Below are 16,494 nucleotides of genomic sequence, written 5' to 3'. Positions count from 1 at the left end.
TAAATGCCATTGCTTTCATCAATGCTTTTGCTGCTGATGCACAATCTTGGCATCCACAAATGTGTACACAGTGCCTTGAAGGGATATGTTTGTGTTGTTTTAAAAGCTCATTGAAACTCAGCCTCCTGAGGTTTATTCATGGAAAATACTTTTGCTTGAAAATAAAGCATTTCAAGTTGGCTAAACCCATAGTTTAAAAACTAAATGCCATGTTTTGTTGTCCCCTTTCCCAACTGTATGCAAATATACTGAGCGAGCAGATGCTTGCAGAATGAACAATACAAAAAGCATTTAGTTTTGTGAACATTTATGAAAGGAGCATAAGGTAACACTAATTGTTGACTAAATACAGAAACCTAAAGACTCATTAACAAGGCATCAAATAATTTTTCAATTCATACAACCCTATAGAGAATCAATACATACAGTTAAACCTCGATCTGATGAACTTCATTATAACTTTTTATAACTTCTTGTCCCTAGAACACCACGTATTTAGAATTTCACTATAATGAAGTGCATTTGTAGACAATTTCAATTTAACGAAATCTTAGCGCTGCCATGAAGGAATGCCGAGAGAATAAATGGAAACTTGTGCGAATGCAGGTGGTCAAGTGGTTGAATTACAAGCGGCTGCTTGCAAACGCACCTCTCAAATTGTGTGCTGCACAAGGAAGAGGAGCCCAGAAGTGGAGCAGTGTCATGTTCTGTATAAAGTCCAAGTGCGATAAAATCCTATTGCACCTCAGGCTGTATGCTCTAGGTGCAAGTACAAGAGAAAGCATGCGAGGGTGAGCCAAGAAGGATGGTGGCTTGATGAGCACTGTCTTCCCATGCAAGCAAGAGGAAAGTGGGGAGGGGAGCGAGCTTTCGGCAATGTGAGCAAGGGAAGTGTGTGTCGTGTGTGTGTGTGTGTGTGGGAGGAGGGGGGGAGGTAGGTTGGCACGCGTCTCCTTTTTTTTGTGCAGCCATGACTTCGCATGTGCACTGTCTTCTCACGTGTTTAGTACCGAAGGTTGCGTAATCTCGAGTTTCCGGGATGCATTAAAGCGAGAGGCAGACAAAGCATTCTCGCCCCACTGGCAGTGCTATTTGTGATAGTTTTATCGCACTGTGGGCTATGGTTTCGTGCCGCGTCAACGACATCTTCACATCGGCGTCGTGTCATCAATGTGAAGTTATCATTGACACTGCACAAAACTGTATCCTTCGTCGCCGACTCTCAAATTCAACAAAATAAGTTTCTTTCTCATTCAAATCTGCCTTTTCCGATTTCCCAATAATTCGGACAATTCTGCGGCCCCTTCCACGTAAGAAAAATCAATCAGTGGCTGTACTTATGTGCATAAAAGGTCGAATTTCAGTATAGTGAAATGTCGATATAATGAAGCAAAATTGCCGATTTTAGAGACTTCGTAATACTGAGGTGTAACTGTATTATTGGAATGGTCGAGAATTTTTTTTTTCCTTGGAATAACCACGGCACGAAAAATACGGCCCAGGAATGTACTTCGCCAGAATAAGCAAATATGCTTGAATCTGCATTGCTACTTACCAAAGCCTCAATAACGTATTTTTACCTAATTTCTCTCTCTCTCTTAAATGGCAGAGACATGTTTCACTTCATTACACTGATACAGTTTAATATATATGTACTGTTATTTCAAACCTTTGATGTGCTTTGTAATTGTCTTTATTCTTGCTATTGTTGTTACTGTGACACATGATATTTTATATGCTCTTCCAACCCACGCGCTGTTACTTTCTAATCTTCTGTAACCCTGCCTTCTTGGAGTGCAGTATGCCCTAAATGAATGAATGAATGAATGAACTAATTGAAGGCGCAGTAAAGCACTGACCTTGGGTTAGCAGAGGTGAATGGCTGCATGAGAGCTCCCTTTTCCCACAGGTGGTCCACTTTGGCTGTGCGCTCAATATCATCATAGGGCCACTTTGCCGCGTGAGGGGAGCTTAAGCTCCACTCCGGACTGCGCAGCTTCCACAGGTCTTCTGGAGGTGTGGTGGAGATTTCATGGTCCAATTTCGGAGGCCTCAGCTCAAGCGCAGGAGATGAAACGCGCTTGCCTATGAATGCGGGTGATGTGGCCAGACAAAAGTTGTTAGTGAACCTCGTAAATAGTTTTGTACAGGCTATAGTGCTGTTTCATCACAATGTGCATTTTTCCATACACTGTGCAGTGAGATCGTCTTCATCGTGCACCATAACCAGTCAGATTTGCGCCGATTGCGTATTGCACTATATATCTGCTCACCATCTCACGGAACTCAAGTCAAGAACAAAACATGCGCTCTCATTCTCGATCGGATTGATTATCGCAGCTGCCGTTCCACTCTCACCTTCCCAAATAAATGTAGGGACGACAGCAGGCCTCATCAGCCACTGTCGCGTCATTCTCCTACAACTGTATACTGGTTGAGCATGAGTGCAAACACAGAATCAGTGTTTTGCAAACTTGGCTGTTCTGTCTTTCATGCAAACAAATATATTTTGCAATCTTCTGTAATGCAATGACTAACATAGCAATAACTCAACACATGATCTACTGGTCAATAAGTAAACAGAGAATGACATTGCAGAGTTTTCAGGACATCGCTATTGCAATGGCAGTACTATAGTAATGTCATAATATCCATTAAAATGCCTACAACGGCTGCCACTGCGTAATTTCTGGCATAGATGTAGAGCGCCCTCCTCGGCTGAGGAAGGTCGTGGGCTTGATTCCCACTGCCACTGGGCACCCACTGGTTCAAATGGACTCAAGCATTGCAGAGCCTGGTGTTCGGCTTTCTTCAGGGGTGATACGCTTGGGAAAGGAGCCTGCGCCCTAAATTCTATTGAAACCCTCATGAGCACACTCACAAAAAAGGAGTCTAGAGGTCGCATGCTGCCAACTTCCCAATAGGTGGGTGTCCTTCCAAGCGTTTGGAACTCCCGTAGTTGCCGAGCACCAGGCTGGGTACGTGCTTGTACCTATCATACCGATAGGCACCCAGCGACAGCAAGTGGTCTGCCCCCAAAGCAGTGGCAGACGCTTGACTGTGTCACCAAAGCTATGGTGGGGACAAGAGGCACCCAGAGACCCTCGCAAATCTCTATAGGATCCCCTTCCAAGATGGAAGCCCATATAAACAACCCAGCACCAGGTCGTGGTACATCTCTACCTATTAGAAAAAAACCAGTAAGTTTCCAGTGGCACCGGAATTTGAACCCAGTGCCTCCCAAATATGGGTTGGACGATCTACCATTTCACCACCGCTGCGGCAGGAGTACACAATAAGTGTTGTGGAAAAGCCAGCAACTAAAGTTGACACTATCTTCAATATCATCAAATAAATAAAATCAATCACCACTACAAAACATTCTTTGTAACATGCCACGCCAGGTACGCGGCCTTGGGGTTTGGCCACCACAAAAACTGAAACTGCTCAACAAATACCTAAGCTAAGAAAGGATTCCAGGCAACAAATGCTTACTGGGTTGCTTCACAACATCTGCAAGCAGCAATGTTAAAGGCCATGTAATTGAGATGCATATGTACGGCACTAAAAGCGGCTTCGACACTTCAGCTGCTTTTCTTCAGAGCACAGACCTGGTCCAAGCTGAAAGGTGAGGCTGGATGGTAGTGGGTCCACAAGAAGAGGCCAGTCTTGGCCTCGGCCAGGGACCGAGAGCGAGTGGTAGTGCTCGCCTGCAGCTTCGAAGCCTGTCCTTCCGTGGAGGTGAACCAGGAGGCTGCAGGGCAGGTGACTGCGTAGCACGTGAAGGGGCGCAAATGCCAGCACCTGCCAGTGTCCACAAGAAACAAGGAAATGTAGTGAAAATAAGTAATTTTGTGGCAGTGGTAACGCAAGTACAGATGCAACGCACAGGCAAGATTTACTCTCAATCTAAGAACAAACTAAGAACAAGTTCAATCTCCCACAAGCCTTCAATCCTTGGCACAGTGCGTAACATATAAAAAGTTGCAAACTCCAGGATACAAAACATAATGCACATAACAGGTAGATCATGTTACAATGACTCGGGAAGAGTGCCTATATCTTAGTTATTTGCTTATTTACTTAGGTACTTATACTTGCTGACTTACTTCCTTACTGAGATACCCTAAGGGCCTCTTGGGGCATTACATGGAAGGGGGGTGAGCAACCGTAACTTCATCAGTAATAAACCAAACAATGCATAACGTACTTAACAAGTTATACAAACATATAAGTATGCCAAAGAAAAAAGACTAGTTGAGCAAAAAGGGCATAATATTTATGACAAAATTGAACAGAGGAAGATTAGTGGCATCAAAAAGACAATAAATGGTCAAACATTTATTATTTCAAAAATCGCTAACAGTTTCCATATAGTTTAGTAACACTCGACTAATGTCTCACTCATGTATGTGTGCATATGTGTAATGTTACACAAAATTATAAAAACAGTACAGGCTATTTATTTAACCTAAGTGCAGTCAATCTAACTTCTTTGAAATGTACCAGAAAGTCTTAACAAAATAGCAGGTGTCTCAATTTCCAATAAACATCAGTCGATTGATACACTTTGTGCTGAACCAAACTGAGTGAATTAATGAGCTATCACTGTCACTGCTGATAAAAGTGAAACTATCAGGTATGAGTCCCAGATCAGTAAGATCACACTGGTTAGGCTAGCCACAGCAAACCCTTAAAGGTGAGTGTAACTGACCAGAAGATTTGCAGATGATCCAAAACAGCCAGCAAAACAATAGCACCATAGCTGGAGCTTTGCAGCCTCGTCAGTGTCTTGTGGTACCTGCAAAAAATGCATTGTGTATTTAGCTCCCACCAGTACCACTCAGTTTGTCCATACACCACATTTTCGCGCAAGTACTCAGTCACTAAATACAACCTGCAACCTCAATTACAACCCTTGTAATGACATTGTGTGCACAGACCGCACAAATAACATGCAACAACATTCAACTTGTTACAGAGGCAGCTCGCACTATTGTCGACACAAAGCAAGACTCTTGAAATGACCTCACTTTGTATATCTGTCATGAATGTTTTCTTTGAAGCATGTTGCTGCTCTTTGGTAAGGCAATGTTTGCTTTCAGACTTAGCTTCACGGTAGTAGTATGTTTTGAATTACCATGAAGCTGCATGTGAGTCCATAGTTGACACATAATCCGCATCCTGCTCATTTTCTGGGGCGGGTTATGCGGGCAGGAGCTGTTAATCACATCACAGGGCTTGGCGAAAGTGCCACAAACCTCAACAACTTTGGCCCAATCCTTTGAGCTCATGGCGTCGAACACCACTTCACTGGACCAAGGCACTGCATTCACCCTCGCCTGTCCGCTTGGTGTGGAAGCCTGCCTCCTAATTGAGAAAGAGTGTAGCCTCCGAGGTTTGATGATGAGGCTCCTACAGGCCTTGTCACCAAGGTCGACCACCAGTGTACGAGTCTTCGGTGGCTGTGCAGATGGTGACTTGTGTTCCTTGGTGCCGTCAACGAGTAACCTGAGCTGTACTTGCAGATCTGTCACTAAGTGGCTCCGGAGTGTGACTTGGCCGGAGATGATCACCTGCAGTGAAGCCCGAAAAAGGAATCCCACTGCAGTACACGCCTCATACATAACTCGTTTTGACGGTGGCAATACATTGTTCAAAAGCGTTACATTTTGGGCGAGTTGGTTGTACATGGTTCTTATTAGACTTTTACGTGCACAAAGACAGGACGCTGAATGAAGAAGGAACACACAACATGCGTGTGTCCCTTCTTCGTTCAACGTCCTGTCTTTGTGTGCGCAAAAGTCTAATAAGAAGCAATACATTGTGTTGCCATATTGATTCAATGCTAAATGCCTTGCTGTCGACAGTCATTGTGAGATGGGCTCCACCGCTTTTATGCAAATAGAGAGTTACCACATAAATAACATGCAACCACTTTCGTCAGATTGTTTGGTTTGCTATGTAAGAAAACCTAGGATAAAAAGCTTACATTTTAGAGCTTGGTGATTTGGACGATTAACTAAGGAGTAATAATATATTAGTGGCTGAATCACAGTTTGTTTCAACTAGGTTATTTGGTTCAACCGTGCAAAAAAATTAGCTTAGCCTGGCACCCAAAAATGCTTGCATGCACCAGAAGATATCTCTTGGAAGTATCTTCTTAATGAGTAGGGTATGCAGTACAGCAATAATTATTGTTCATAAATTGCAAAATATAGCCAAATATAGCAAATTAAGGCTGCGTGGCTGCAATCAGAGAGAACAGAAAGAAGAAAAAATAAATGGGTCGGCCTTTCAAAGGCATACTTACACAACAATTTTCAGTCTTATTTTATTAAAATAAGCTTGTGCTCCTACTTACTTTTTCAAAGGCATACTTACACAACAATTTTCAGTCTTATTTTATTAAAATAAGCCTGTGCTCCTACTTACAATTATAAAATGACAGAGTACACAGAGCTGAGAGCAAGACAAAACATGCATGCTACCTGTCTTCTGTATAGTGCTATTTTATTCTTGGCAATGCTACCCCAACTGCAATGGCCTATGCCTTCTACACTAGTGAAACATAAACGCTATGCGTAAAAGTCAACATAAATTCGTAGAAATACCGGTGTTTCGATAACGACACACCAGCAAAACAAAGGGCTCTTTGTAAAGGATGGTGATGTTTCCCAGACCACCTCAATGTCCGGCAGATATCTGCTTGGTGCAGAGAGAACGATTGTGAAAAAGCAAAAAACTGCGTGCTACCTAGAAATGGGAACAAGCTTGTTTGCCACCACAAATTTTATCACTTCAAATTGATATACTCACGTAGACTTGGTGGTAAAAGCGCCATTCTAATCTTAAAATAATTATACGGCTCCTCTACTGGAAGTCGTGCCAGGAGGTGCATGCAATTATTTCCAAAAAGTATTGTTTCCAAAAAAGCATGTCGATTAAATTAAAATGAAGGTTTTAGTCAACAACCTACACTAGTTTTTAATAAAAAATGAGGACTTATACATACATAACAATTTAGAGCGCACTAACTTGGAGGCATTCAAAGAGCACATGCGCTGTATCAACCAGCTAGAAGAGAGAAGCAAACAAAATTTAGAAGTTTAGCATATTTTGCACTAAAAAAGAAAAACTCATGTTAAACAATTTATTTTCACTAATATTTATTTATTTATTCTGGCTGCAAATCCGGCCCTTTGGGCAAGCTTGGAGACTCCTGATCTAAACTAATCTATTGGTTGCCAGTGTGTCATAATAAAATGCAAAAGGAAGTTGCATTTCCCTTTTTTTTTTCCTTCTTCTTTCTTTCTTGAATGCAATGTAAGAAAATGACGGCAGTGACATCTTGCAGGAGTGGTGCATGTTGTAATGTGCATTTTCTTTCTGTTGTGCACTTGCCTGCATCTCGACCCCTTGTCCTTCTTGCATTCTGACCAGGACGGTAGACACCGCCGATGAGCCAACGGGAAGTTCCACCATAATTTCTTTGCCCTGGACCAGCGCAAAAGGGCTGCTCCACTTCCACTGCTGATTTTCGATTCCGAGATGCAGCATCTACGAAGAGAAAAGAAAGTCACCTTATACCAATGCATGTCACTGTCATTACCACTGACCAATCTGCAGGACTAAATTGAATCAAAATCAAATCATGGAGTCTAACACGCCAAAGCAACTCACGAGTTGCGGCATGCACATTAGTGGGGGTTCTGGGCCAACTTCAACAATATAAGGTTCTTTGACATGCGCAAGTACGTGAGTATATAAGTGAATGAGCATTATTGCATCCCACCTGCAATAGAATGTGACCAATGGGGTCAGGAATCAAACCTGCAACCTCGAGCTTAGCAGCAGAATGTCATAGCCACTATGGCAGGCAAATCCACAGGACTAAATAGTATGCATTATTGTGGATAAAACAAAAACATTTAGAGACACATTACTCATTGTAAGGCGCAGTGATTTGCTTCACATTACAACAGGGCTCAAATGCGGCATCATCCAAGGTTAGTTCAACTTTCTGGATGTTTTTAAACACCTTCCAATGCAAACACTTTAACCCCTTTACAGGCAATACTGTGCATGCCCTATTTTGTACCTTACAGAAGAAACACAGGTATGCTTCTGCTTATGTTGATGCGAAAAGCAGCTGGTCCAAGGTACAGTTCACATGAAAAGTAAGTGGGCCGCTCGTCACTCATTATGCATGCAGTACAGCTTCTGATACATTCTTTATGCCTCCAATCTTCAAGACAATGGTGGAAGTGCTTCCCTTGTCAGCGTCTAGAACTCCGGACTCACAGAGGCTTGGAATGTGGAACAGTGATTTTTACAGATACTTTCGACGTGGCCATCATACTTGTGATAAAGACTACACTCTGTAGAATGCTGCCAGGTGGTAGATAGATTTAACGTAGATAAGCTGACATAAATAAACCATCTGGCTCAGCTTCAGTAGAAAATGTGAAATAACATATTTGCAAACTGCAGTTTTATCACAGATTAGAAATTCATTACAATACCTATGTGCATACTCTCAGCAAAACCTGAGCCTCACAGGACATTTTTTGAAAATATTACAGATACAATAAACAATTGGTTAAAGTCATCTAGTGCACCTGCATTACTAAAAATAACAAATTTTAAGGAACAGTGCGAACATGGGTTTGGCAAAGCATAAAGAGCTCACCAGTGGTGCCTTGGTGCTCTTCCACGTGTATGCATGCATGTGCCCTGGTTGAAGCGGTATCTTCTCCACAGTTCCAGCCTACGATGACAACCATAAGAAAAGGAACAAAAAAGGTGCTGTCAATGACTCCCGTTTGTCTTCTTGTTGGAAGTGGTACACCCAATGCTATGGCGTGAAGCTTCATTTTTCTCAGTTTATTTCACAACATTGCTATACATAAATTCACTTTATCTATTTATTTGTTTTCATGCTATACACACCCAAAGATTTATGACCACATTGGGCAATAAAAATTTGTGTCACAGTACAGTACAGCTGCAAGAAAGACAGCTGTAAGGCAACATTAATGTGCATTTTTTTATAATTTCATCGAAGGTAGTGCTCCCAGTGTTATGAAGAGAAATCGCGTAGCCTGATTTTGTTTCAGATTAATAATGTGCATAATTACACTTTTCTCTCAAGGTAAATGCATCCAGAGGAACATGATAAGCTTGGATATTTAGTAGACTGCTCTGACTATTGTTAGTACAGGTAAACACAAGAAAACAATATGATATGGTACAGCACCTACCCCAACACCATGTCGGTCCATTTCTAACTATTCTGAACTTATGCATCACCATATGCACGGTTTGCTCTCTGCATGAAGCCAGTACACATCTCAAACCAAGTTATTTATGCAGGCAAATCTCTGCGCTCATTAAAAAGGCTCAGTACACTCTGTTTGACAGTAGTACCAAAAAAACGTGTACTTATTTTTGGCCTCCAACAAGTGTGTTTTTACTATCAATATACACTATTGCCTGTTCTTTCCTGTTTCTGTCATTTGTATGTTAATCACTCCAGTTAGCTCATTGCCAACAAAGAAGGGGTAACATAAGTTAACCTGACTGTTCGCCAGAACTTCTCAAAGGAGATTCTATGCAGTCATACACTGCATAGAATGCCTTGCATTCAACACTATAACACAATGTATCGAAAATACAATGTTGATTAAAAAAAAGAGGGCTATTATCATTCAATTATAAATTTGGGTTGATCAAGTGGGCATTATTAGTAACACAGGTCACTGACCAATGCCAAGAACACAAAGTTTGACGTTTTGTGATCCGCACAGATTCTGAAACGTCAAACTTTGTGTTTTCTGACAATAGTCAGTGGCTTTCTTTTTTCATTAATAATGCTTTTAGCTCGCAAGATGGTGTTCCGTCAAACTCTTGATTACATTAATTGGGCATTAAACATAAGCAAGCTACAAACTTGAGCCTGTTATTGATTTACAATCTAGAGAAGTGCCATTACAAGCATTGTGGGAAAGGATGCAAAAAAATAGCAAGTTATATTCTTTTGTCTAGATTTGATCTGTCCTTGTTGCAGTAAGCTGCGGATTAATGGCTATTAAATGTGACCTCCCACAATCAGATGGCATTCTTTGCTTTTTGATACAGGGATAACTTTGAACGATGCTTACAGATGGGCAAGATTGCCAAGTGCACAGTCAGTTCAGAGCAAAAGAGCATAAACAACACACCTGACCAAAGCACACGGTGTCTGTCGTATTGTTGCATACTGCCACATAGCTGGGGAGAACACCAGTGTGTGCATCCTGTAACAAAAAAGGACAGTGAAATCACAGCATGCTGCAAGAAGTGAGATTCGCCCACTAGATGTGTTTTGGCAAGCAATGTCATATACAATGGGGACATTGGCATGCATCACAAGTGAAAGAAAACTTGTGGCTCTCAACAGCTATGCACTTTGATGCAGTCAAACATTAATATAACGAACCTTGATTTTATGAAATTTGCAATGTAACGAACTATTTTCATTTCCAGATCTTAGTTGCATTAAAAACCGTGTATCTTTCTTTTTCGCGATTTAGCTAAGTAATTTCGTGACACGGTTCCAATTTCATTTTGGCCATCTCAAGTATGTACTGGGAGCCTGTATGGCTAGTAAATCTAGCAAGAAACTACAAGAATTTCAGCCGAGACAAAGGTTACTTCAAGCATCCTTCTGCATGCTAAGTTTGAGTGGCAAAACCGCCGTCAAAGCGTGCATACTGGGACGTGGTAAGCAGGAAACACCTCTGCGCCATTTGTTGCATTGGTAAATGAGTCGTGGAGGCTTCGACAGAGCTCGGAGAAATACGTGAGCTGACAATTCTTTCAGCGCAAGGGGGATGGAGAGGGAGCAAACATGCGGTAATGTGATCAAGTACATGCGCCCATCTGCCTTCTCTTTCTAGCGCACCCATCCATGCTCGGGCCACATGCCATATCTTGGAGGTAATCTCTCCGCAGCAAGTACAAAGGCCGAGCTGAAGTGGTTGGTGTCTTCATGTGCAATTTGTTGTTCCCTTGCGTTTTGTGTTGGCGGTTGCGTAATATCAAGTTATTGAGATACGGTGTGAAGCGCTCGCCTGCATTGTGACTGCAAGTTTGTGGTCATCGAGTGAGATCTGTTACTGTTTGCCTGAACGCGCATGATAGCGATAAAACTACAAACCTTACTTCGTGTAGTTGTCTCTTTGCTATTGCCAGCAATGCTCCGCCTCTCTGGAAAAATTCTGACTTTTCTTTCTTTCTTTTTTTTCTTGCTCAGAATGAACATTTATATATTTTTACACTTTTGTTTTAAATTTCTGGGTGGTGGCTGCGGGCATTAAGTGCAGTCACCTATGGCGCCCAAGATTTACATCGGAGCACGACGCAACACACGCAAATCTCGGACGCCGTGAGCCATGTTGACGCATTGCTCTTGGCGTGATCTGCATCACATGCGCTAGGGCTCATAACCGCGCTATTATGGCCTGACCTTCTTGTAATTTGTTTATCAGTGTTTACTAACAAGGTACTGTCCCCCAGGAATGCTCTGGGAATTTGTGAAGTTGTATTTAATGCTGAAACTTTAGAACATTGAATAACGGAATTCGTGATTTAACGAAGTTTTTAGCTATGAATAAAACTTCGTTACATTGAGGTTCGACTGTATAAAGAAAGTTATTCACATTAAACTCCAGCTTGTAACACTGGGCTTGACAGATAAAAATCCTCTTCGCACAACACACATTTAAGCAGTGAAAGAGCAGAGGATTACTGGAAATTGCTGTGCTCTGCAACAAGCTTCAAGTAACTAAACACAATAATGTTCTGTTGCATAGTATTCAGGGGAAGTTTTCACAGTTGTATTCAGGTTGAGTTCAGAGAAGGACAACACACTTAAAGAGGCCAGCATGGTTATATACACACAGAAAGTGGGCTCTCAGCACATATTTTAACCTGCAATTTCAATTTGAGATTGCTGCCTCTAGGACTCTCCCGTTGGCAGTGATTGCCATTTTCCATGACTTGTGTGACGTCAAGATGTGCAGGGCCACCGTTGTGTCATCTGCTCCAAAACATTCTGAGACTATGTGCGTGCTTTGCCAGACTCTCCTTGCTCCACACGCTTTGTCACCCAACAGTGCAGTAACGGCATTACCATTGCTTTGTGCCTGCCAGTCTTTCACTGGTGTGATAAAAACAGCACAAACTAGAGAACGCCTTCCGAGACTGTCTTGGACTGACCACGCTGACATGCACATGTGAAAACGAAATGCGCAAATTGACCTCACAGCATGCACTTTGTTTCGTGATCTATCAGTGTTGCGAGACTGCCGTATGGTTCTGTTGCAATATAAAAATAATTCAGATACAAATTTTCTGCCATACCGAACACGCTCAAATTTTGCCACCTTGCTGTGGGATGCATGCTGCTTAGTGCAATGCCTAATTTAAGTTGCAAATCCAATGTCATGGCTCATGTGTCACTCTTTGTCTTCCCTTGAATGCCTTACAGCACAACATTATTGTGCACACAAATCAACTTGATCTTCTGCCTTGTTCAATGCTAATAACTGCATTCCATATTATTTCCAGGTAACAACAAAAGATAACCAATGTTATTGAAGTATAGTAGACTTCCATTAATCAACTCTGGTTAATTCGATCTTTCGGTTATTTCGATCCCAACCGAAGGTCTAGAAGATTCTGAAATTGGCCTTCGCCTGACGATTAGAACTTAGCCTGTCACCAAGCACATGCTAGACCTTTATGTGACCCCAATAGTGACCCCTTTAGTGGCAGCTCAGTAGAGCTTAGGAGATCGGAGAGTGTACTGAACAGACGTCATCTGCCATTAAAAATGCCTATTTTCGGCCTGCCCAAGGAAGATCTTGAAGCAATTATACATCTGATTATGATATTTACCTGATTCTTACACGCACCTTTTTTTCAAGAAAATATGGCCGCAAATTGCCTTCATGGTGCAATCGCATACGAAACTAAAACCATGTTTATGGCATTTGTATGCTTTACCTCATTATGCAAATGTACTGCAGCTAAGCTGAATGAAGATACCCCGTGCAAGAAAGTTGACTTTACAAAACCTACTGCCTCTATGCAACACGAAAGTTTTCTTGCTAAAACATCAATTGCGCGTTAGATTTCTACATTGTTTAGCAGCTTTAATGTAATTTCTAAGTTAGTTTTCTATGTTGAACTCATAAAAAGTGGGCGTGCTTTTGATTCGGGGGCGTGTTAGACAAATACTGCCAAACGAATCGGCAGTGTGTTACGGTATTTTTTATGCTGCTTGCTTAATTCGACCCGTCGGATAATTCAATCAATTTCTTCAGTCTCGTCGGGGTTGAATTAATGCAAGTCGACCGTTATTCTCTGACAGCCTGTTCCTACACACAAAATACAAGGAAGGAAGGAAGGACAAAGGTCATGCCGCTTCCAAAAACATTCAGAATACCATCTTCAAGACAAAGTCAAGATAAATCTGAACTCTACACAAAGGAAAAAGAAAGAAAACACAACTAACCGGACTCCAAAAGGAAGCTGCCGTGGAGAGAGTGTGCACGACAGGCTGACTGATCCTGATGAAGCATGGGTCCAAGGACGCCTCAACTTCGATGCCAGGTTCCTGAGATTTAAAAAAAAACTGTTTGTATATTTACATTGTATTAATTGCAGAGGACCAAAACACTGCCAAAAGTGTCAGTAGAGAACCTACCTATTTATTGGGCAAATTTGTGCCCAGAAAGGCAAGGAACACTCAAATCACGATGACTGCAGCGAGCACAAGCTTTGGCTATCGAATATAACCTCGTGGGTCAAGTACACTCACAATTTGGACTTCACTGGTGTTTGTGCACATTCGGCAATGTACAACACCATTCACAATGAGTAAACAATCTAATCTGACATGCATCCTTTTCTACAGAATCACCAAGAGCGTTCAAGGAATACTGTAGGCGCATCCTGCACTGAGTGAGAGCTCAATAATAGTGATCATCCGGTGAAAGCAAATATTGGGAAAAAAGTAAAACTATACAAGTGGTGGTATTGAAATTACAGTCATTCATGGCTCAAATGAACTTTCTATGAACTTCCTCACGAGCAGGAATGTGAAATCACCTTGTTGACAGGCTGGCAGATAACGGCCGAGGCTTTGACACCCACAGAGTCAAGGACACCGAGGCGGGTAAGGTGAAGCAGTTCTGTGACATCGCATGACACGTACCCATTCACCTGGTCAAAGAGAAACAAAAATTCTGTGTCATCCCAAAATACCAGAAGATGAGAAGTAGGGTCCATGTGCGTGCTGAAAATTGGAGAGCAGTACACAGGCACTGTGAAAAGTTGGCAGAACAACATGCAGGTATGCAAATAACCTGCACCACAACATCATTATGCTAATGACACACTGTAAAGAAGCATTTCGAAATAAGGTATATTCGTTACAGCATACAGAAACCCCAAGAAGGTCATCCTGAAAATAAATACTATGTGGGTATTACATGAACTGCAATCATTAACTAATAGATGACTTCAGTGACATTTGTTCTAAATATGCAAGCATTAAAAGAGAAAAGTTCTCTTAACCCTTAAAGCCATACATCTGTGCAGAAGTTGGAGGAATTAAAATTTCATGGCAAGTTTTATTTGCATGCCACAGGTGGCATGAGAAAGCTTATAAATCGGCGTTACTCGGATGGTGTGCCGTCTCTCAAATTTCGACATTGTGGAATGGCCCAAAAAGCCTGCATGGTGTTTGAGTGACGCCTAGATTCAAGAACTCCTTGTGAGCTCTCATCTGCAGGACTCTGTTGATAGGATAACTCACAGTAAATTTTTTCCCCTATATTGTTTACCCAAAATAAAATGAATAATTAGCACAACCATAAATTTTTGCTTGACTATTGTAATGAATAAATTCCATAAATCATTCAGCAACATACGGCCAGCAAATACAAACCGACTTGAAAGTCTACTAACGTGTTACTTCAACAGAAATTTATTTGATTCACCTTGGAAACACCTCTGGCACACACCAGGCAGAAATGCCCGAAACACCTGTCGCGCAAAGCCCTGTGCTCGGTGTTAACAGGCAAACAAAAGCCAGACAGCTACTTCGGCATAGACTAGCAATGGCATGTCAATAGTGAGGAATACAGGCAGCTCTTGCCTACCCCAAGGTTAATGCGGTGCTCCCAGCCGGTGTAGGAAAGGCATAAGTGGTCCATGGACAGCATGGCAAAGTCGAGGTTGGCGGGGCTTGCCACTGAATGATCCCACTTGAATGGCCACAGCGCTGCTGAAGGAACTGGAACCAGTAGATGAGCACGAAATAAACTATTGGGAAACAACTCGACAACATACGCTGGCAGAAAAGATAACACAGTCCTAGTCATTTTAGTTTTAACCATCACAAAGAGTTAAAATAACACAAATGATTACTGGCTCCTGAACAATTAACAAAAACAAGCAGCAATATGTCAGAATACCCCAATAGTACCAAAGAGTCTTCTTCCACAAAAGAAAAGTAAACACGCTACAACTGTTACTTGCTTAGATTGCTTCAACACTCAGATTACAACTAATTACTCACCCAATACTCCAGAGTGTAGTATTGAATTCCTGCAAAACAGAATCTACGAAGAAACTATCAAAAATCAAGGAAAATGACCACAGTTGCACATGTGGAAGCTGGAGGTCCCCATATGAACACGTCCCTGATGACATCATGGTATAGTTATGCACTTGTCTAAAGCCAAGGGCTTCTTTACTTTAACCGATTAATTATCAAATCCAATCAACCCTCTTTGATAACTAGCATGCACGCAGGATAACAGCTCACCACAGTGAACCTTTGCTTAAACAAATCGGTAGAACTATCATGGTAACAATGTACCCAAGTGACGTCATAATGTCATTAGTGCATTGCCCACACATATCTTCACCCCCCCCACTATTACTCCACATAAACCACTCTATTCTAGCTGCACCACATTATGACACAACAGTAGTACTGTACTTACTCAATTCTAATGTGCACTTTTTTTTTCTCTCAGTAAAACTTACTAAATACTGACATGAGTGTTAAATTAAGGGGGGACATGGGGATCAAAGCAACCTTTTTTATTTACCAGCCGATTTTGATGAAATTTTGCACACGTGTTAATAATATCACATAAACAAAACTGTGAAAATATGGCTGCAATATCCGAAGTACTTTATTGTTTACAAAATTTTTCTGCTTTCATTTTTGCAAAATGCCTGCACACCTGTATATTGATGGTAGGAGTTCAAGCAAACATTGATAGCACTCCTATATGTATCCTCCACACAGTGACATTCCTGAAATTTTTTTAGCCTACCAGATTTTTTTTATATTTTCGTTCCTAGTTAGCTACTTCAGTTGCATGAAAATCTCGACTGTGAAAACAAAAGATAACAAATTATTGAAGCAAC

The 16,494-nt window shown here is 41.6% G+C and overlaps 1 protein-coding gene across 2 annotated transcripts in view; it reads right to left on the bottom strand.

Moving 5' to 3' along the window:
- The window catches only part of Vps13B (vacuolar protein sorting 13B), a 144,544-nt gene that overhangs the window by 38,817 nt on the left and 89,233 nt on the right, over positions 1–16,494 (bottom strand). For both annotated transcript variants that reach the window (XM_050180286.3, XM_055071753.2), the window contains exons 35-44: positions 15,213–15,346; positions 14,158–14,271; positions 13,562–13,663; positions 10,224–10,298; positions 8,693–8,770; positions 7,405–7,560; positions 5,262–5,576; positions 4,715–4,801; positions 3,612–3,804; positions 1,860–2,085 (exon numbers count right to left, since the gene is read on the bottom strand). In XM_050180286.3, the coding sequence (XP_050036243.2) occupies positions 1,860–2,085; positions 3,612–3,804; positions 4,715–4,801; positions 5,262–5,576; positions 7,405–7,560; positions 8,693–8,770; positions 10,224–10,298; positions 13,562–13,663; positions 14,158–14,271; positions 15,213–15,346 (1,480 nt within the window). The remainder of the gene's footprint in view (positions 1–1,859; positions 2,086–3,611; positions 3,805–4,714; positions 4,802–5,261; positions 5,577–7,404; positions 7,561–8,692; positions 8,771–10,223; positions 10,299–13,561; positions 13,664–14,157; positions 14,272–15,212; positions 15,347–16,494) is intronic.

The sequence above is a fragment of the Dermacentor andersoni genome, chromosome 7 (assembly GCF_023375885.2).
Source record: "Dermacentor andersoni chromosome 7, qqDerAnde1_hic_scaffold, whole genome shotgun sequence".
In the NCBI taxonomy this organism is placed as follows: domain Eukaryota; kingdom Metazoa; phylum Arthropoda; class Arachnida; order Ixodida; family Ixodidae; genus Dermacentor; species Dermacentor andersoni.
The sequence above is the reverse complement of the archived record's forward strand: the minus strand, read 5'-3'. Positions and strand labels throughout refer to the sequence as shown.